The sequence below is a fragment of the Emys orbicularis genome, chromosome 2, assembly GCF_028017835.1.
Source record: "Emys orbicularis isolate rEmyOrb1 chromosome 2, rEmyOrb1.hap1, whole genome shotgun sequence".
In the NCBI taxonomy this organism is placed as follows: Eukaryota; Metazoa; Chordata; order Testudines; family Emydidae; genus Emys; species Emys orbicularis.
In genome coordinates this window covers 264,848,303-264,869,741 of record NC_088684.1, presented here as the reverse complement: position 1 = coordinate 264,869,741, position 21,439 = coordinate 264,848,303, and the positions used below count along the sequence as shown (strand labels likewise).

At 43.1% G+C, this 21,439-nt stretch overlaps 1 protein-coding gene across 1 annotated transcript in view; it reads right to left on the bottom strand.

Annotated features, from left to right (window-relative positions):
* GAD2 (glutamate decarboxylase 2) overlaps window positions 1-20,571 on the bottom strand; it is a 51,379-nt gene extending 30,808 nt beyond the window's left edge. Inside the window, exons 1-7 of the mRNA XM_065397788.1 lie at window positions 20,496-20,571; window positions 19,714-19,773; window positions 19,373-19,522; window positions 17,827-18,060; window positions 11,388-11,478; window positions 10,404-10,516; window positions 4,848-4,963 (exon numbers count right to left, since the gene is read on the bottom strand). Of these exons, the coding sequence (XP_065253860.1) occupies window positions 4,848-4,963; window positions 10,404-10,516; window positions 11,388-11,478; window positions 17,827-18,060; window positions 19,373-19,522; window positions 19,714-19,773; window positions 20,496-20,571 (840 nt within the window). The remainder of the gene's footprint in view (window positions 1-4,847; window positions 4,964-10,403; window positions 10,517-11,387; window positions 11,479-17,826; window positions 18,061-19,372; window positions 19,523-19,713; window positions 19,774-20,495) is intronic.
* Window positions 20,572-21,439: the final 868 nt, after the last annotated feature.

Sequence of the window (21,439 nt, the reverse complement as noted above, 5' to 3'; positions counted from 1 at the left end):
ATAACTTCATACTGTAGGGCACCAAATGAAAACCCTAGTCGCCAGTATCCTCAAATCTCTCCCTAAAAACACCATCATGTACGTGTTACCTCTGGGAGCCTTATCCGTGGGGCAGGGCCTGGAAAACTATCTCCTAGGCAGAGCTGGGTGAAGAAAAACAATTCCATTTCATGACAATATTTGAGATTTGGAAATTTGTTTTCATTACACTGGAATGAAACCAAAACTTTTAGAATGTTTTTGTGAAACAAAATTGTATCAAAATGTCCATTTTTGGATCAAAAAGGTTGATTTCTCCCTCTCTGGAAGTGACCATTTTGCACCTCAGAAACTTTCTGGCAAAAGCTTTGTCAAAATTGCTAGAACGCTGCCAAGTGTTTCAGCTTTGATAAAGCATCATTTTTCAGCCAAAAAAAAAAAAAAAAAAAGCATTTAGTAGAAAATGTTTTGAACAGCTCCATCCCTAGGGTTTTCATTACAGTGCGAACTTTGGTCCTCATTACAATTAATGGATGTAATTAGGGCTATAACCACATGGGCTGCTCCCAAGTATGTGACAGGAAATTCCATGACTCCTACAAACCTACAAATTTGACTATTTGGAGCACGAGGTGAGCTCTGCCCCCATGCAAAAGTGCTGGTGGGTGGCAGAGGAAGGGCAGGAGATTGACCTCCATTAAAATCAGCAGATCTACATGGATCTGAAGGATGTGCAGAAGCCAGGGATATTCTGGAGGCACTGTGCCTCCACACTGGCTCCCAGCCTCCCATTGGCTCCCTCCGGGCCCCTGAGCCATGTTGCCTGTCATTACTCTAGCTGTCACTTTTCCTTGAGTCCTTCATGAGCAGAGTGAAATGGGGCAGCAAGTAAGTTGACACTTAGCACTGTCTTACCCTCCAAACTCTTGCAGGCTTGGAGGAGAGGAGATGATGTGGAGGCAGCACTCTCCTTCTGTCACCCATGCCCAGACATGGCTGCTTTTTATCCCTGTAACCCTAGGAGGAGACCCTATAGCCCTTAATTATAGCTCAAGCCCACAGAGTAAGTGAAAGTCTTTTAGGGCCTAAACTTGCAGTCCTTGAGGATCCCTAAGGTTTTGGGGTTTGCAAGGAATGCAGGCTGAGATCCTAGGCCATGCGTTGCTCCATGACCTGATTTAGCAAATAATCTAGCTGGATTTCATACCCTTCTTAAAACTGATTTTGCATTATGTGGAACAAAGAAGGACATTTACTTACATACTCTTAAATCATTGTAATGGCTGAGAGCCTGGGATTGATCTCACTTTATATTAGTGTAATTCCATTGAAATCAATGGAACGAACGTGGTGTGAAGCCAATGTGAATGAGCTTAGAACAGTCCAGAGGTGTTTATCTTTAGCATCTGTTTTCTTTATCCTTCTACTATTTGGTTGAATAATGGGAAATACCATTAACTTGTTTTTTTTTGCTGTAACTTTTTATTTTTGTATTCAGAGCCCAGTGATTTTCAGATCAAAAGTTTTGCATTTAAACATATGTAACTGAAAAATGAATTTGGCCCAAAGTTACAGTATAAGGTGCAACTGCGAGGCTATCCGGACCCATGTGCAAAATGAGAACAGTAACAATTTGCTTTGGAGTGTGCACCAAATATACACCTGGGACAAGATCTACAGGACCAGGCATTTCATGTCCAGTTCAGCTTAGAGTGGGTTGGGGGAGGGGGGGAACCTGATCCTGAAGTGACAGTCCAGTCCCAAGGAGCAATTTCTAGAAACCATAGGGCTACTCTAAGTTGTGCCAAATGGCAAGGACCCCAGGGGATTGTTCTGGCACATGGGAATTGATGCAGCACAAAGGTGTTCTGGGCATCCCCCCTTTCCTTAGCCTATGCAATGCTCCCTATACTACGTATGGAAACACCTTAGCTAACACTTAAAGCAGTGTTCAGTCTGCTCTTCATTGCCAGAACAGCTCAAAGCAGATGTAATGGGACTAAGGAAGTGGCTCTAAGTCTTGGACTTTCATTGGGTTTTCAAAGTTATATAAAAATGGAATATAATGGGTGACATCCATAATTTTTACCTATGAAGGATCTATTTACAAAGTCTGCTCTCTCTTACACCAGACTCAAACCAGCATCATTGACTTGAAGGGAGTTACTCCACATCTAGTGCAAATGAGATCAGCATTTGGCTCTAGAAAGCTGTGCCAGTAAATATATAACATTACATTTAGCCCTGGTGTAAGCAAGTACATCTTAATGGAGCTATACCAGGGCTGAATTTGACCCATAAAGTTGTAAGTTAGCTATAGCAGTGTCCTAAATGGTGGGATGGAATAGAAGTGATGCAGAGTCAGAGGTACACCTCTACCCCGATATAACGTGACCCAATATAACATGAATTCGGATATAACGCGGTAAAGCGGCGCTCCGGGGGGGGGCGGGGCTGCGCACTCCAGCAGATCAAAGCAAGTTCGATATAACGTGGTTTCACCTATAACGCGGTAAGATTTTTTGGCTCCCGAGGACAGCGTTATATCGGGATAGAGGTGTATGTCATAATATTGTACAAAATACAAAGTCTCTTCTAACTGAAGCATACACTAGATGGCTGAATATTCATTGGCTCAAGGGGCCAGACTGTGATTTCAGTGTAAACGTGGAGTAACTCCAAGAAGGTAACAATGGAGGTATTCCAAATTTACGTAGGTGAAAATGAGAACTGACTCTGCCTGCTTGTGCTGATATTATTGTCTTGGATTTGCTCCTGTTGGATTTTTACTTTTCCCCTGACGCACCATCTTTATTCACCTAAAGATATACAGCAATTTTATACCTGGGTTCACTATTCCATCATAAACACAAAGAGAGGGCTGATAATGCAAAGTGTATGGAATGCTCGCCTTGTAGTGACACTGCTTGGTAATGGCATGTTGCTGAATCAGAGAGAAGCTAACATCAGGTTGAATTGTATTACATGGACAAGAAGGCCAGTTGGGTGTGCTAACTGACATCCAAAAATCCCCCTGTCAGTTCTGATTCAGAACAACACTTCTATTCTAAATAGGATTATGCTGCTGGGGCTATGACATTTCTGGAACAGTTTCTATTATACTTTAAAATAAATAAATAAAGCACCCAAACCTGCAAGCTTTGTGTAACGAATTAAGGGTTAGAGGACACAAATAACTCAGTTTCATCAAGCAATATCCTAAAGGGCAAATTATTGGATATTTTGTGGGAAACTATAGTTCACAGGGTAGTTTGATCCCTGGAAACTGGGATTCTGCATTGTTATCAGTGTTTTTGCAGCTGTTTTGTGGAAGGGGCAATAACTGTAATTTAAGATCATTTAATGAATATAACTATCAGCTCTCAGGGATTATATTACATACTGTGGCCTTGACAACACACTTGACTTTGAAATACATTTTAGTCACTTTAAGTAGCAATATTCCTGCCCCTTAGCATAAAATCTCAATGATGTTGACTCATTTCATTATTTTGAGAATGATAGTAAGATTTGATTCATTGTGCACTGTTCCAGTTCTATGAAATATTGTTAGATTACATAGTGACCAGAGGGAATTATTATTTTAAACAACCTTGTTTGTAAGAATTTGCTGGGTTTCTGGTCTTCTATTGATTATGTATCCGTTGCCGCATGGCCTTTTTGGATAGTCATTATTATTTTATGGATTATTTTTCTCTCTGATTGCTGTGGGGCCAAATTCTTAGCCCAGCTGCTCTGAAGTGTGGAACCTGCAGGACCGTCTAGTCTCTGCAGACACGGGAGCGAACACAGATCCTGAAAGAGACCTTCCCTGCAGACACGAATATAGTAGCTTTGAGGCCACTTAACCTTCGTCCTTCCCAGCGGCGGACACCCCAACTTTGACCATTCACATTGCCACATTTGGCAGTGAGGTCTTTGAGGATGATGCCTGGGGAGGCACTGAGCATGTGCAGTGCCTCTGCTGATGCCCTAGCAGGCAAAGGTTCCTCATTGGCTGAAAGCAGTCAGCTGGAGGGAAATTTAGAGGGGGAGCATGAAGCCTGGCCCTGTCTTCTCTTTCCACCCTCTTCCCCTACACGGGAAGGTTAATACAGCCCTAAAGCCAAGAAAATTCCACCACGGGGAGAGTCTGGAGTGGGAAACTCACTACATCTCCCACACATTGGGCAGTTGTGGTTTTTTCTCCCCACCATCCTATGTGTGAAGCCACCTCCCCTCATCCTAGCACTGGTCAGCTCAGTGCACAGCCAGTTTATGCAAGTGTCTAGGGCATATGCAACCCTTATTGCCAAAGACGCTGGACTCAGGGTTTGGTTCGTGGTGATAAATCAATGGTAAAGTCAACCTACCCCCCATATTCAGCAGCAAGCATAGATCTGATATTTATTCTACTGCATGTATAGCATTTAAATATTACTGTCTTCATGTATGTTAGCACATTGTTTTTAAATTACAGTAGGAACAGTGTCAGCTACTGATGTTTGGATTTACAGGGATTTGCTATTTCCATTAGAGCGATATAAACAGAGAAATCACTGCCAGAGTGTTATAGAGCCTGATTCTGAGCTCACACACACTGGATTTCACGCTAAGATTTAGACAGATATAAGTGAAAGCCAGAAAGACACAATGATTTATAGACCTCGCTTTAGAATATCATGCATTTCAACATCAAGCATCCAGTACATCCCTTCATGTAACAAGAAACCACCCTTATTATTCCCAATGAGAGTATAACAGAAATGAAGCCACGTAGCTACAAATCCCTTGCTCGGGTATTCTTTCTGTCCTGGTTTAATTAACAAAAGCAAGTTTAACAAACTGGATAAAATAGAAACACATACATGCTCTGAGGTGAAGGCAACCAGCCTGGGAATAGCTGCCATTCCTTTCTCTTTGACTTCTGGGAACATCTTGAAACGTGCAATCAACATAGCATACATGTTAGATATGGCACCACCTGGAGTCCACAGTAATACACTGTTATTTTTTCTATGCATTATTAACATCATTTTAGTACAAACTACACTCTTGTTACAGTTTTTCCAACTCAAGTTCATAGGCAAGGGAGCATGAATGGTTCTTGCTCATTGTTCCTCTAATCGGGGGGAGAGGGGGATAGACCAAATGGGTCTATTAACACACCTCCTACGCCCCAAGACAAGCATGTGAAAAGTTAAGCTGGCCAGAATGGGGTCATGGGGTTTCTGCCCTCTCCCTATTCCTGGATGCCACTTCCCCACATTCCCCAAACATGTCCTTCTCTTGCCTAAGAACAGTTGCACATGCTGCTAATTTGTATTCTTATGTGATGCTCTGACCCCATGTGTGAGAAGTCAAAGGGCCTCTTTCAACATGTAAACCACCACAGGGAAAATTGCAAAGTGGCACACGAGAGTGACATACTCTCTGCCCTCAAAGACTCCAGCATCGGTCCCAAATCTGGTGTCCTGGATATACCACCAGGTCAAAGCATTAGGGCAACCAGAAAAAGAAAAAAAGAAGGGGGAAAAAAAGGACACCAGTCCAACAATTGTTCCTTTTATTTTAAAATCTATTACCAACCCTGCCCTCTGAAAGGATTTTTTCCCCCCACAGTGGGGTTGGGAGATGGGGCGGGATTAAATTTCTCTAACAATAGTCTATCAAAATCACTTTCATACATTGATTAAAACTATCAGTTTCAAGTGTCAGATTGATTTACCTAGTCTAGAGCTGTACTATGTTTTGATCTCTATAATTCAGTTTCTAATGCTTAAATTAAACAATTTAGACACAAAAAAACACAGTAATTCAGTTTCTTTCCTTTTTAAAAGCTCAGTAAAATGGACGTGTAGTTCAGCAATTGATAAGATAAGTAAGATCTGGATATAGCCTAGCAACCCATTGTTACTATGGGATATAATGCACCCCGGGTGCAGGTTTTACAATAGTTCTGTATCTGCTTAATGGTTATGTTTTAGGTTTAAAAATGGTGGGCCAGATTGTAAGCAAGTGTAAATCAGTGTAATTCCATTGAAGTCAATGGAGTTACATCACATTACACCAGCTCCGCCTCTGGTCTGGACATTGTTTTGGCTTTTTCTTTTTGTTACAGTGAACATGGAGTTATGTCTACTATTCCATTGTATGCCAAGAATTGTGCTTGTATCTCCCTTTCTAACTGGTACTCTGGTTCAGGGTTTTTCTTTAAATTAAGACTAATCTTCAGTCTTTATAAGCAGTGAATTTCATTCTGATCTCACTTGCACTGGTGTAAATTAAGATTAGCTCCACTGATGTCAATGGAGTTGGACCAGTGTAAAACTGGTATGAGAGCAGAAGCAGGCTTGTAAGTGATTTATTCTTCACAACCCCTTGTGAGATATGTAGGTATTTTAATGCTTATTGTTACAAATGAAGAAATTGAAGCAGGGAGGTTAAGGCCAAATTTACATCCCTAAAGTATTCAATTGCTTAACTGTAGAATTAGATGCCTAAATTAAGGCATCTGAGTTTTAGAAATTTGGTCTAAATGACTTGTCTAAGGCAACAAATGGAATTAGTGTCAACACCAAGTTTAGAATGTAGGAGTTCCTACATCAACGGACCGTTTCTATCACTCCCTTTATTGTTTAGCCATTTAGAATTACATTTATTAATGGGCCTCAACCTAGGCGCTCATTTTTCCAGACACATTTTTATGCCCATAATTAATTGTGGGTGCCAAAGACACCTGTAAAAGTACAGCTCAAAATTAGGTCTGTATATGGTCAATTGCAGAGAATGGATAGAGTTAGAGACTTTTCTTCACAGCAGTGAGAGCTTTATATAAAAACTATTCTTTCATTCGGAGATGCAGGGATTAGAACTAAAAGGGGATGGTACAGTACCCTGACATAGAGAAAAAGACAAAGATGGTTTTGACTATTGCCGAAACAAGCAGATCTGGCACAGTAGCTACTGCTTCGTAAGAAGCGTGAATTACAGTATAAACAAGTAATCCGCTCTGATCAGAAATCATATATGAATGATACAGGACTACATTCCAGATGACCAGTGTGTATATGTGTACTCCATAAACCAGTGATTGTGGAGCCCTTACATACAACTCCTCCTTTTCCCCTGAAGCTAGTTTCTCCTCCGCAGAGGGAAGGAAGATTCCTATTCTGGACATAGGAGAGCTATATATAGGGGTGCTGCCTCATTTTTCTGCATATTTCCAGAATTTGACCCATTTGATGAAATCCTGGCCCCACTGAAATCAATGACAACACTTCCACTGACTTCAATAGGGCCAGGATTTCTCCCATTGGGTGTATGTTTTGTGGGTCACTCCACCTCATATAACCACCTACCAGACTTCATAACTGAAACAGGCCCTCTACCTAAATGTGCTACTCTTTTAATCTAGCAATAAGGATATGCCTAATTACCATCCACATCAGTACTGTCCTGTCCATTGGCTTGTACTGTCCAAGCAGTGTTGCTATTAATCCTCTTTTCTTACTAGGTTTCTTTGCACTCCAACAGAGCTGCTCCATCACGTAGTTTGAACAATTAAAGTCTTTAGACTCTATAAAGTTGTTTTATTAGTTGTGATTAAAAGCTTGGTGGGAAATGGTTTTCCTACCCCACAGGAATTTTTGAGATTTCAAAATTTTTTCCATCCAGAATCAGGAAAAAAAAAAAGGTGAAATCTTAAAACATTTTGAGACCAGATCATCTGAAAAAAAAATTAGATCAGGTCAACTGACATTTTTCTTTTCAGTTTTGACCTTTTACATTTTAAAATATTTTTTTATGTAAATTAACTAAAATTTTAAAACAAAACATTGTTTCACACTGAAAAATGAAACTTTTTGTTTTGAAAATGTTGAAATGTCCTGTTTTGACAATTACAAAACTTTTTTCCAATTATTTCTCAAAACAGGAAATTCATCAATACTGATCCTTTCCCACAGTTTTGGTTTTGACTACTCAATGTTTTCTGATGCAAAAATATTTCATCAAAAAATTCCTGGCCAGCTCTAATTGTGAATACAAACACTGTACACGCAGCCTCAATAACTCCCTAAGAGACAGCATTTTTCTTAGTGCCACCTCCTGATTAGTAGTGCTGTGCAGAGAGCAATTAGCTAAAAGGCAAACACAACCATACAGAATGTCTCAGGGATTGTATGCAAAGCAGAAACAATGAGCACCCCACAAATGAAACCTAGAGTAGCAGAATACAACTAGTTAGTAGGACATACTGTTAACTAGTATGGCACCGTGACATGGTGAAATCCTCTAATCTAGAGGAAACTTTTAGAGGCAGTGAGACAAATTCAGACGTGATATAAACAATGGTGTAAGTTGCACATTGAGTATAAAGTTGGTCAGAAAATAGACGTGGTGGGTTTAAGTGGTACCTGGCTGTAGATTCCCTTTGCTTCATCTTATCTTTGCTTGTCTTAGAGGAGGCAGCATTGTCTAATGGCCTTCTGTTCTCAACTTTGCTACAGACCTGCTATATGACTTTGGGCAAGTCACTTCACCGCTCTGTGCCTCTGTTTCCCCTCTCATTCTTTGTCTGTCTTTGCTATTTAGATTGTAAGATCTTGGGGCAGGGACTTGTCTCTCACTGTGTTTGCACAGTGCCTCATACAACAAGGCCATGAGCTTGATTGGAGCCTCCAGGCACTACCATGATACAAACAATGAATAAGAACAATAATACCCTCTTGTTGATTACTAATCCACCTCATTTGCCACTTGCTGAATGTTACACTTGCTTTGCTAACCCACTGAATGTCAAATCACTGTGAGCTACACAACTTTAACACTTACACTCATTCTCTGACCACCTTAATATCCAACATGTAATTTACACTATAGTTGATTTGGTCCAGAGACTTCCGTGGGAATTGAACCAACATAGTCCAGGCTGAATTTGACCCATGGTCTACAAATAGCTATAGAGCCATGTATAATATTGACTTTCAGCAAGGCACAATCCAGTCCTCCCTCCTTATGTCAGGAGAAGGAAAGTGATGATAGTGTAATGAAGGATTTGCTCCTATCTGTACACTGTTGCTGATCGCACTGCAGTTTGCCTACTTAACCCCTTTCTGGTTTTCACATTCTGTATGTGAAGTGCTTTGGCTGTGAGCAGACACAGTAATGCCCATGAACAGCAGCAGGTTCCTGTGCATTATGGAACAAAACTCCCCCTGCTTCAGTAGGAATGAGGTCAGGTTCATATTGTGCTATTTAAATGCTCATTAATAATAAGTAATATAAATTTCCCGCTTTCACTATGTTTAAAATTCACCCCTGTGCAAAGGGCCAGAACAAGGCCCATGAGCCTGCTTAAGCCCTCTTGAGTGGCATGTGATGTGGGCTTTGCATTGGTCCTCTGCACAGGAATGAACTTCACACTCAGTGTACGTGGGGGGCTCAGAAGTACCTGTGATGATTAGCTGTGCAGTCTACTCATCAGGTGATAATCAAAACATCCTTTTTTCCCCCTGTGAGACCACTGAACCTTTCTTTCCAGAACAGATTCCTCCCGCAGAGGTCATTCTGTTGCTGTGAAATTGACAAAGGTAATCTATACAGTGCTAAGTCTTTGTCCCTTTTCTGGATAGTTTCTGTGGCTTTGGGAGATAAATACATAAGTAATTTTAAATAATAAAGTTTCAGAGTAAAACGGGAAGTGAAGAAGAGTGTAATGCAAAAGATTAAATGGCATGCTAAAAAATCAGATGTCTCAAGGAAATAGTGCTTGGCACTGACAATGATTCCTCTATAGTTAATCATACTCATTTCTTGACTTATTGATTTGCCTTGAAGAAGCTAGGGCTCTGATCTTGCAAGCACTTGCACACTTGAATAACTACTCACATGAGCAGTCCCATGGAACTCAATAGGACAACTCACCTGTGTAAAATTATTCACAAACATAAGGCTTTGCAAGATCTTGGCCAGGCTTTGTATTTACTGATAGGGATGATACATTTTCCTGCTCACTTAAATTTCTACTGTAATGATGGAGGGCATCAGAGTGTTTCTCTGTCTCATTATTAACACTATAGTCTTTTATTTTATGTAATCCATAAGAAAGTAGGACCATAGCAGAACTGCAGGGCAAATGTCTCTTCTGATTATGTTTTCCATGCACTACTATTGCTGTTCATAATGCAGCACAATTCGCTTGAAGGGAGTATTCAATAGTGACAGACATTAAAATCCCTAATAATCACATCCCTGAATTTCATAAATATGCAGTACTTTTATCCAACAGAGGACAGCGGTTGTTATTAGTGAGTGACCTCTTGAAACTGTGGATTTCATTGTATTGACTCTTTAGCTAGATTAGTTATGAGGTCTGTCATAGTATAGTCTGAAACACAAAGAAAGCTTGAAATATCATATACCAGGTGAAAATATCCCATCGCCACAGCCCCCTGGCCAGCCAATCATTTCTCTCATTTTCCTTAGCGTGACATATTCCAAAAGTACAAACACTGGAGCAATTTCATAGGTGAACCTGAAATGTAGTAATGGCCATATTTTATTCTTTTTATTTAAAACATTAATTTACTACTTAAAATATCTACACAATTGTTTCCACTGTCAAACTCTGAATCCATATTATGTATATATACGGTATAGTGTACAGTGCAGAGAACTATATTTTGCAGTATATTTGATTACTTTCTTTCTGCCTTGAAGTTTAAATGTTTTCAACCCCACTCCTGTGAGGTGCCGAGGACTCTGTTCCCACTGACTTCAGCAGGAGTGGAGCTTGCTCAGCTTCCTGCAGGACAGGGGCTCACATTATTACAATGTGTTCAAGAGCTATTGACCAGAACAAGGCCCTTCACTTCACATGCAAATGTAGTCTCACTGAAGTCAATGAGACATGGTGCATAAAGCAAGATGTGCATACAACACTTTGTAGGCCAGGAGCCTTACAAATAAACTTTGGGTCTGACCCTGCAGCCCTTCGCCACTTGGATAGTCCCACTGAAACCAATGGCACTAACCCACATGAGTAAGGATTGCAAGGTCAGGTTCTTTTGTCAGCAAGTCTATTTACCTAACAGCATCTGTTTGTGTTCCCATTTCACATTTTACGTATTTATGTATGCAAAATACAAAAATATTTTCCCCTTCACTTGCAGGAATTTTATCAGAGCTGTCACTTTATTTATGCAATGCATTTTTTTTATGGGAGACAATATACAAAGCAGTTTTAAAATAACATGATGGGTGTATTAAAATTTAAAAGGCAGACAAATGTTTTTCCTGCTAGTTTCACATGAAAGGCTTTCTTTTACCTACAGCTACAGCAAATACTGTGGAATCTAATTTTAAAATTAACCTAGATAATGATAGTGGCAAATTTGGCTACTTACATATTAGTATTTGCTGTTGATGTCAGCCAGTCTGCAGCTAATCCAACCATGTCCAGTCCAGTTGAAAGTTGATTGAAATATCTAGGATGCCCTGCATAAAATGGAAGAAATGTATCAGAAGTCTGATGAAGCAAAATGAAATTGCTCAGTACTGATTGGTGTATTTATCTCAGGATTTTTACACAATGGAAAAGCATCATCAATGTGTGAAACAACAACAACAACAGATCTTTTGTAATGGGGAGATTATGTTCCCCTTTCTTATTTCAAAATAAGTAAAATAGGAACAATGAAGTAGAGCTAGGAATTATAAGATCTATCATTTGTACTGAAATTATATTGTACTGGAATTATAAGCTCTTGCCATTTGTATTGAAAATTAGCATGATGCTGCTGCACTAAAATAGCTATTCGCCCCTGCATGTGTGTCACATGTTGTCACTGACTGTGCTTTTGCTTGGGCTACGTTTGAAAGGCATGCACAACACACCATCTGAGGTGCTTGACACTGCTTATAACAACATCAGTGATGAATGGCTAATGATTATAAAAGACAGGGCAAAATGAGAAAATGGAACACTTTGCTGACTGCTTTGAACATGACTCAGAGGCTGATGATTGTGCAAATATGGCATGGACTATGGTAATATTTGTCATTTCTTCACTGTCAGAATACAATTATAAATAACAGAGCTTCCTAGTAATTGTGATTTTAAATAAACCCGACGAAAGGGAACATTGCTGCTATGTCGGAATGATGTGTGAAAATATATTCAGTGGGCTGGGTAGTCCATTTACAAGGTTTCTCTTGCTGACTTCTGGATTTTTCTGACCTCCTGTCAGATATTTTATTTCAAAAATATGCCCAGAGCTATTAAAACTGGGATAAAACAAATAACTCATTAGAGCTCACTTGACTAGTCATGTCCTGCCCCCCTGTTTAGAGTTACACGGCTTTGTTACCAGCAAGAATTTTGAAAGATTAACAATTACGTAAATATCATCTCATTCAAAGGAAAGCGTTTCTGCTTAGAAAACACCTGTCCTAACCCAAGGACTGCAGACTGGTACTGACCGCATGGGAAACATAAAATACAGCAGGGCGATTGAGGAAATGCAAACAAAAACCAAGAGAAAACTTATCTCCTAGTCTCTTGTGGTCTGTTATCAGGCACATACACATGGCTGAAAGAATTGTGCCGAGAATTACTCACCTGCCCCCCAGCTCACAGCACACAAAGTCTGAGTAATTGGGCTTTGTGGCTGGAAGTAAACCTGGGTTGAGAGTTGGAAACAAAATCCAATTCCCCCCATCCCATAATCCAGGGACATAGCAGCCCACACCTTCTATGCAAGGATTGCTGACCACTGGTACAGCATAAGCACAGATCCATGACCCCTTTCTCTGGTCAATCATCAATGCTTCCCTCTATCTTTGAAGCTGGCACAGAGCCTATCCCACTAATGCTCAGGGGGCTTCGGAACTTCCCATTCTGGCTTGCATGGCCATACTGCTCCAGCCACACAAGGGTTCCACAGATATTCAGCGATGTGGGAGGACCTTGCTCAGGCTCTCCTCCAGCAAGTGAATTCCAGCCTCACTGAAGATGTGATATTCTGTGGTAGCTTTCAACAATTAAGGGTCAAATCATGTCCTCCCTCAGGAAAACTCACTGAAAGTCTGGGAAACCCCCTGGGGGTCCAGGTGGGAGTCTATGGCGAAATCCTGGGGGAAAACAGAGTTCTGGTGCATTTCTGCAGAGCCCAGTGTCTCCTGCCAATTCCTACCTCCAGTCTCCCATAACAGCACAGCTCCCTGAGGAACCATGTGCTCAACATTTTCCTTATCCACAGCTGGGCCAAACAACCCCTGCCTTTGCCGATGCCAGATAGTGTGGAACAGGATGTTCTGTAAGCTGTACTGACAGGGTTAGCCTTATTTGGGGACCTGGGGAAATTCCCACACGTTTTCAGGGGGGTGCAGAGACAGGTTCTTCCCCAGCTCTACCTGGTGCTGGCTCACCCACATTCCCTTCAAAACCACAGAGGCTTGCATGTATACAGCCTTCTCACAGGGATATCCTCAGAGCAAAGGAGGCAGGGAGAATGATGCTTTCACTCGCCATCGCTTCAGCAAAATTTGGGCCCTGCTCTCCACGGAAAACAGGAGAGGAGATAATCTGACTCTAATCATAGATGCTTGTATTTCTCCATTATTGGGACTGCTTAAGGTCCTAGAGAGACTGTAAAGTTCTTTCACCCTATTGGATGGCCGAAATAAATTCTAGTCTCATTTAAACCTGTGGAACCCACTTGACCATATAAGCAGATCTTGCTTGAGGAATTAGTAAAAAGCAGTAGAATAGTGCTCTCCTACCTCAATGCATGGCTATCAACATTGTTTTGCAACTAACTGAAGGAGGAGGGGACTGTAAGTAATCCGAATCTGGGGTGGGTTGAAGGGGAAACAGGAGAATACCACTGTCTGCTGGATTTATTCACTTAAAAATTGATAATTTGGACATATTTCTCTGTCACCCAAGGAGCTCAATGCACTCTACAGATACTAATCAAGCTGCAAAGCACACCTGTGAAATAGGGAAGTCCCAGTACTATCCTCATCTTACAGAAGGGCAAATTGATGTAAGTGATGTGCCCATGGTAACAGAGTGAGCCAGAGTCAGAGCAAGCAATATAATCCCAGAGCACTGACATCCCCCGCTGGCAGCACTTTCACCCTTTGCATTCTCTGTTATTTATTGACAGTCTTCTGTTGCCCTCTAACACAGACACATACACAGAGCCATTGATATTCATTCAGCTTTGTGAATCAATCTGCTCTGGCCACCTTCATGAACCTTTTGTATTTACTACCTGCTAACTAGCAAATAGCACTGCTGGACAAACACCAGTTCTTAGTCTGCTCACTGTCTGGAATTTCCATTACTTTTAAAACTCCAGCAAACTCTGGAAATGAATTGCAACGCTACATACACCAGTATTCCCAGAAGCTGAATTTTAATTGAACAAACATAAGAATTCGGACCAGACGCACCTGTACCGACGCACTTATCCAGTCAAGAAGCGGGGGAAATACCACGTGACATATCTAACCAATCGCAATTAAGCAATACACAGTGAATTTTTAATATTGATAATCAACCCATAGAATAAACAACTAGAGAAGATAGTCCTCAGGAATAAAGCCTGGGAAACCGGATCTGGCTGCAGAATAGGAGGCTCAATTAATCAATTAAATTGTTTATTACCAATTGTTTCCTCTAATCCATTAGCAAGCACATCGACTCTGCTTAGATAAAGACCCCAAGGCTGCTTCAGGGTATTTTCTCAAGGATCACATTCTAAATTCACCCAGCAGCTCAGAACGGATCTTGTCAGAACCTCTCTACGGAGCGGCGGCGGCTGCTGCTAGAATACACTGCTCCTCTGGTTAGAATGACAGACAACCATATCGTTGGGAAACTGACCTTAACTCATCTATTAAGCTAGCAAACGGGAAGTGCGGGGCTGAATAGGGAGGCAGGCAGGCGTTCCTGCTTCAGAACATGGTCTCTCTAGCTGAGCAAATGAGCTCTGAGGCTCAGCAAGGGTCTGCTGGTCGGAAGTCTAGGGATCCAGTTCTGAGGGTGAACCGAGCCTCAGTCCAACTGACATGCCCTCATTTATACACTCCCCAAAAAATCTTAATGTAGCAAAGCACGTTCTTTGGTCGGAATCGCCCGGTCTGTTTGACACAGGGGCCGGGCGCTTTTTCACAATTCTGGGCGGATGCCCGGTGCCTTTGTTTATTGCGTGTGGAGATGTATATATGGGCGATGTTTAGCTGTGGTGCTGGACCATTGCCACAACAGTCGTGACAAAAAACTCCAGAAAGTTAGACTGTTTCCAAACCCTGCCGTGCCTTCTGTATTTGCCTAATACTGCACATTGCTGTCAGACTCGTTATTTACATCCTGTAGTCATGGCACAGCGACCCTTTCACCTGCAACTGCAACGATTTCGTCGTGCAACTCAAAGTACATCACACGGGGGAAAGGGCATTGGTGAAAACGTAATGCCAGCCTGAGATTCGGATGAAATAGCATCTTGAGGTATCAAGAAGGCTACTAATAGCAGCGAAATGACAATTGTTTTAAGAGGCTAAATAGCATTACTATTCAACGAGACAGGTAATAATACAGGCATGTATACGTGAAACGTGCAAACGAAATCTGACTGCCAGTTTCTTGCGGCTGCTCTGACATTTTGGAAGAATCCAGAGGGTACTACACTCCTGATTAGAGATACTGAGTGGACATGGATAGCCCTGAGCCAATACATCATATTTATTTCAGGGGAATACAATCACACTCAAAGGGTGTCTGGAGTTGCATTCCCTTGGTCCTGTTTTCTTCTAAAACCAGGGTACTAGCTTGACCACTTGCTTGGTGAAACTAAAAGAAGCCCTAGCAAACAGCTTTATTTAAAAAAAATGTTTTAATTTTTTTAAATGGTCATTGCAATCATTTGAACTTTTAAAATGTAATTTAAAGTATAATTCTTCTGTATATTTTAATTACAAATGGGGAAATTTCCCCACATTTATATGGCATAACGGAAACAGTAACATTATTTTGAAGGATTTGTATATGTACACTTCACAGTGATTTTATTGCGTCGATATGCACTGAAGCGTAATGCAAATTGCACCTGTATACTAGTAGAGCGAGTCTAACAAATCCTATTTGAATTGTGTTAAAGTGTTTGATCTAATCCAGTTAAATATTTGTTTCCTATGCCATATTGCGACCCCAGACCTGGAGTTCCACCAAATGTAACTACTTCAATTATTTCCTATGTATGTTGCCCGGATATTTTTAGGGACGCTTTGGCAACATCAGAATCAAATAGTAAAAACACCGGACCGATCCTGTCCCTTTGAAGTCAATGGGAGTTTTGCCAAAGACTCCAAAGGATCAGGATCGGGTCTATTTCACTCCATTCGATTTGTTAAAAGGCTACAAGCTGTGTTTCCCGCAGAGTCTGCACAGCCGATACGCACATCACATTATCGTCTCCTTCAGATTTTTGGACCCACATTTTGAAAGGATTTATACTATTTAAAAAATATTTCCCCAGCAATTCAAATGCCAGCGGGAGCTTCCCGAACCCTTGTTTTCTCTACAAATGGTTCTTTTAAATAACAGTATAAGAGAGGCTAAAGGCAGCCTTTGTTTTCTGTTTATTCGGTGAGAATTTAATTAGATGGGTCCACATAAGAATTTGCTGAATTCTGTTTAGCATCACTGAGAATATCATTTTCATGTGGCAGGTTGCCTAAGTGGAGATAATAACGACATGAGCAGGGACAAATGGTGCTGTCTCTGGACAGATCAGAATTAATTGAAATATTTTTTGGTCATGACAATAACAAAAATAGCCATTGAACAAGCTCCTATTTTTCATGCTTAGAATCCAGTGGGAAAAAACATGTTTTCTGCGTTCCATTGCGCCAGATTCTCCTATTTTTACACCGAGCCCAGGAGTGGGCAGCCAGATCGCGTTCTCCGGGAAAATGGGATTGTTCATTCTCTGCATCCAGCTTTTTTAGACTGTGTGGAGATGCGGAAGTCAAAGCCAGGGCTATCTGATGCAAAGCCGAAGCACCAGCTCTCGATCCATTTGGCACACAGGAGAGTTAGTGGCCTTTTGTATAAATAACATCGCCACCAGCACTCAGCTGTCTGCTCAGAACTTCCATTAGTGTGGTTCTTATGGCAATTTTAGTTGACAAATTAATTGCTTCTTTTCTCCCCACCCCAGCAGTCAACGGTAACACTTTCTTCTTAGAAGTGCTCGCTTGGGGGATTAGCAATAAATCTCTGCTTCAGGGGCCCCTATCCTGCATTCCTTATGAACTGAGCACTCAGGGAGTGGATTCTGCTACGTCGGTGTAAATTCGGATTTACATTTGTTTAGCTCCAAATTCATACCGTTGTAACCGAGTGCGGAATTTGGTCCCCATTAGCGGGTTAGGATGGAAGAGCGTAAAGAATGGAAGATGGGGGCCCAAAATGTGCTCGGTGTAAAAATTAAGTGCTAAAAGAGCCACAGAGGTGGGAGAATGTTATTTCGTAGCGATTGATATATACAGGTTCCACCATTGACCGGGACATTCATTTCGATCAGGAAGAATGTATACTGTTGTACTTAAACTATAACGCTGTACATTTCACGTAGGAAAATATTAATAGCGCCGATAAATAGTTTTCTTTCTTTCTTTCATCTACTGTTATGTATTTACAAATGACAATAACTGCTTAAAGCCACACAGGGTAATATGCTATCCCTGCTTCACTGACTTTCCAAGGATCCGCAAGTGACATTTAAAAAAATAGTAAAAAAATCACACATAATAGAATCTCAGCATGCCTGTTACCTGTTTTGATTGCATATTTTAGAGTTGTTCTGCAGTTGAACAAAATTTCTTCCAAGGTCTGTGGTTGATCTGCCAGTTCCCAATTATATTCCTGAAGAAGCTCATTTGGGTAATGGAAATCAATAACCTTTGTTGATCTATCAAAACTTTTCACCACATACTGAAGCAAAATATCCATAACATCTTGTAGGAAAGACAGAGTTGTTATTTCCCCATTGCACGCTGGCAGAAGATCTGAGGGGGGAATTACATGAAATGTTAGCTCCAGTTTATTGTTTAATGTATAGATTTTTTGACAGAATCTCGCCCCCACTGACTTTGGGGCTTTTCTATTGACTTCAATGAGCGGAGGATCGGGGTTTTAATTTGGTAAGCAATCCCATGAGACCTTATTTCAAAAATATTTTTTCTAGGAGATATGGTCAAGCTCTACATTCATTGTTAACTAGAAATTTGTGTTGAAAACTGCATTTTATGATTGACTTTAAAAACATTGAAAAAAAGAAAGAAAAAGGAAAAAGAAATAATGAAAAGAGTTTCAGGGAAAAATAGGCAAATACCTGTACTGTAAATGACACAAGTGGAAGACCCAGAAGAACATCACAATAAAATAGCTTCTTTGTGTTTGGTCAAATGGGAGGGTTGCAATACCTTAGTGATGCTTGAATGCCTTTCCGTGAAACAATATGTTATGCTCTGATTTATTCATATGTTTATTTATATTTGTATCTTTATTTAAACTGAATTGTGCAGGCCCGTGCCGCACAGAGCGCTAAGGGAAACCCCTATTTCTTGTGACTGTATCTTTGTAGTACTGTAGCGGTTAAATATGTAGGAGATTATCAAGGCTGCTTGTTGTCCATTGACCCCATGGGCCAGGAGAAGGGAACCCTGCGGAGCTGGTGGTTCGAATGGGACCATTTCTCACCAGCACATCCCCCTTGGGGTCTGGGGTATTTACTGGAGCAGAAAGACTGGGCTGTTCATTCATTAATATGGCAAGAATGTCCGGAATTAAAAATCGTGATCCCGGCTGGCTTCGTGTTTCTCAAAAAAAGCTGCCGTCAGCCTTCCTCGGGCAGCGCAGTTTAGAGGCCAAGCCAGTCCGAATATTTTACTGGTGTTTTAGAAAAGTTTGTCATCTAGACTATCCCGCAGTTCGGAGTGGAACAGGGAAACCCTTCTTCTGAGTGTACATCCCCTCTGCTTTAATGGCAGGGCCATTGCACAGCAAGCCCAGGCAGGCCCGATTAGAACCAACTCCGAAAAGCAATACTGGGTTTATATAGACACATATCTATATAGATAATCCCAATTTCTGTGCTGTCCATATAGCCCCGTCCCAAACCTTCCTTCGCGTGCCGTCATGCTGTGCTAGAATAGCCCTGAGAATTTCTATCATTTAGCTCGTCTGTGGGTCTCCACCCCCTGAGAAAGGTCTGCCCCTAGGGTTACGGTGGGCTGAGAAAACCAAACAGCTGAGAAGTTGGAGTAATGGCTTTCCATCCATTCCTACTTTTCAAGCACACACACGCGGTACCGTTACCTGTTGAGTGTAAAAATGCATAATTAATATCCGCTTTCTGGCAGCTACAGGGCTTGTTGTTGCAGGTACAGGCCGGTGTCTTCTCCGTGGAGCCCAGGTCCTCCTTCGCCCCGGTTTCCATGGGCCTTTCTCCATCCCCATACAGCAAAGCTAACAATGACACAAAAGACGCAGCCTAAATACAACAGCTCTTAAAACACAGGGACTGGACTACAATCCCCGCCGCGATCCACTAACCCTCTCTGCCAGAATCCCTCCAAGGTCCCTCAGGTGGCTGCGAATTCTTTCTTGCTTATTGCCCATTTTCATGCAATTTGCTACCACTGGTTTCCCTCGCTTACCGCAGAGTTTGGTTCCAATTCCTCCCGTAAACTTCTGGGCAGCCTGACACCACGCTTTCGCTGGAAGAGAAAAAGGGCTGTGTATATTATCTGGGGTGTACCATACCTTCTGTAGGGTCATCTCGGAAACGGCGTGGTTCGTGTCCTGGTCTTGCTCCAGGCTGGATGCCTGGGTGGGAACTGTCCCTCCTGTCTAACTTTCAGATCTCGAAGAGCAAACACATTCCGGGTAACACAGAACATAACTTTCTTAATATCCCCCAAGACAGCACAACCCTTCCCCTCCCTCTCGCCTTCCTCTCCCGCCCCAAAGAGACCCCCCCAAAGCCAGGTAAAAGCCCCCTAGGAGTAGACTCAGGTTTATGTTGGCGTCGCTCCTTCCTGCCCTGGAGAATCCTGCGGCACTTTGGTCCAGTTCTAGCTGCAGCCAAGGCTTTACAATAAAGCTGCTCTGCGACCCAACTCTGGGTCCCGAGTGCCTTGCGAAGTCCGAGGGGAGCTGGGATGGCTGCGTTTCTCTTTGCCAGCGCTGCCCTGGGTGGTGTTTGGAGTATCCCTAGGTGATTATTTGTTGCCTCATCCGCATCCAAGTGTGCGCTCTGTTGCTGGTCAGGACGGACCGCGACGAACTGGCCAGCTGGTCTCCAGCCCGCTTGGCTGCAGGCAGGGAATGGGATGCGGGGCGCAGGTAGCGCTGGGAGCCCATCCCAGGACGGGGCTGGGAACTTTCCTGCGGCTGGTGGTGGAACTCATCCCCCGCCAAGGCTGCTCCGCGCTCCTACCTGTGCCGGGGTTCTCCGCATCCCCCGATCCCTCCTCGGAGCCGAAGGACCAAAAGCCGGAGCCTGGCGTTGCCATCTGCGGAGCTGCCAACAGTGCCTAGGAGCCGGCGAGCTGCAACGAGCTATGTGGGAGGGAGAGTCCCAGCGCGGGAGTGTCCCCGTGTGCGAGTATCCCCGTGTGCAAGCGCCAGGCAGCGTGCGCCGGCGCCTAGAGAGGCAGCGGCGCCCTGGCGCTCCCCGGGGGCTCCGAGAGAGAGGGAGGCTAGAAGCAGCGGGGCTGCGGGCCGGGGAGACAGGGCTGGCCGCGGGAAGTGGGAGAGGGAGTGGGGCAGGGACGCTAGGCGCTCTCCATGGTGCCGATCCGCTCCCTCTTCAACCCCGCGCGTCTCTCGGCCAAACGGGGGGTCACCGTGGCTCTGCTTTTATCCAGCTGGAGCCCTCAGCCCGGGTACCCTGGGGCGGGGGAAGGGCGGCGTGCGCGAGTCACGACTCCCCTCCAGCTGTGGGCTGCTGCTGCCTGGGACCTGCTTTGGCCACGCGCTGGCTCTGTGCAGAGATCAGCTGCGGGCGCTGCGGGACCGGCCCAGGGACGGGGGCGGCTGGGGTTGATGGGATGCCTTCCTGGTCCTTAGCACAGCCAAACTTGCTCCGGGAGCCGGGCACGCCCCACGCGTGCTGTGTCCAGATAGCTTCAGAGGGGAATGGGGAGAAAGACCCGGCAACTCGAGGGAGGCAGTTGAAGGCTAGAGGTTGGCACAGGGGCAAGCTGAGGAGCACAGAGGAACTGATTAGGGGGAGTCTCCGGGCTGGCGATCCCACGCATGTCTGGCCCTCGGGGGTACCTTGCCTGACGGGGATCACATTTCATTCAAGGCTGGACGGCAGGTGACTGAGCGATCTGATGTTTTGTCGTCAGTGGGCACTGGTAGAGGGGGGCGGCGGTC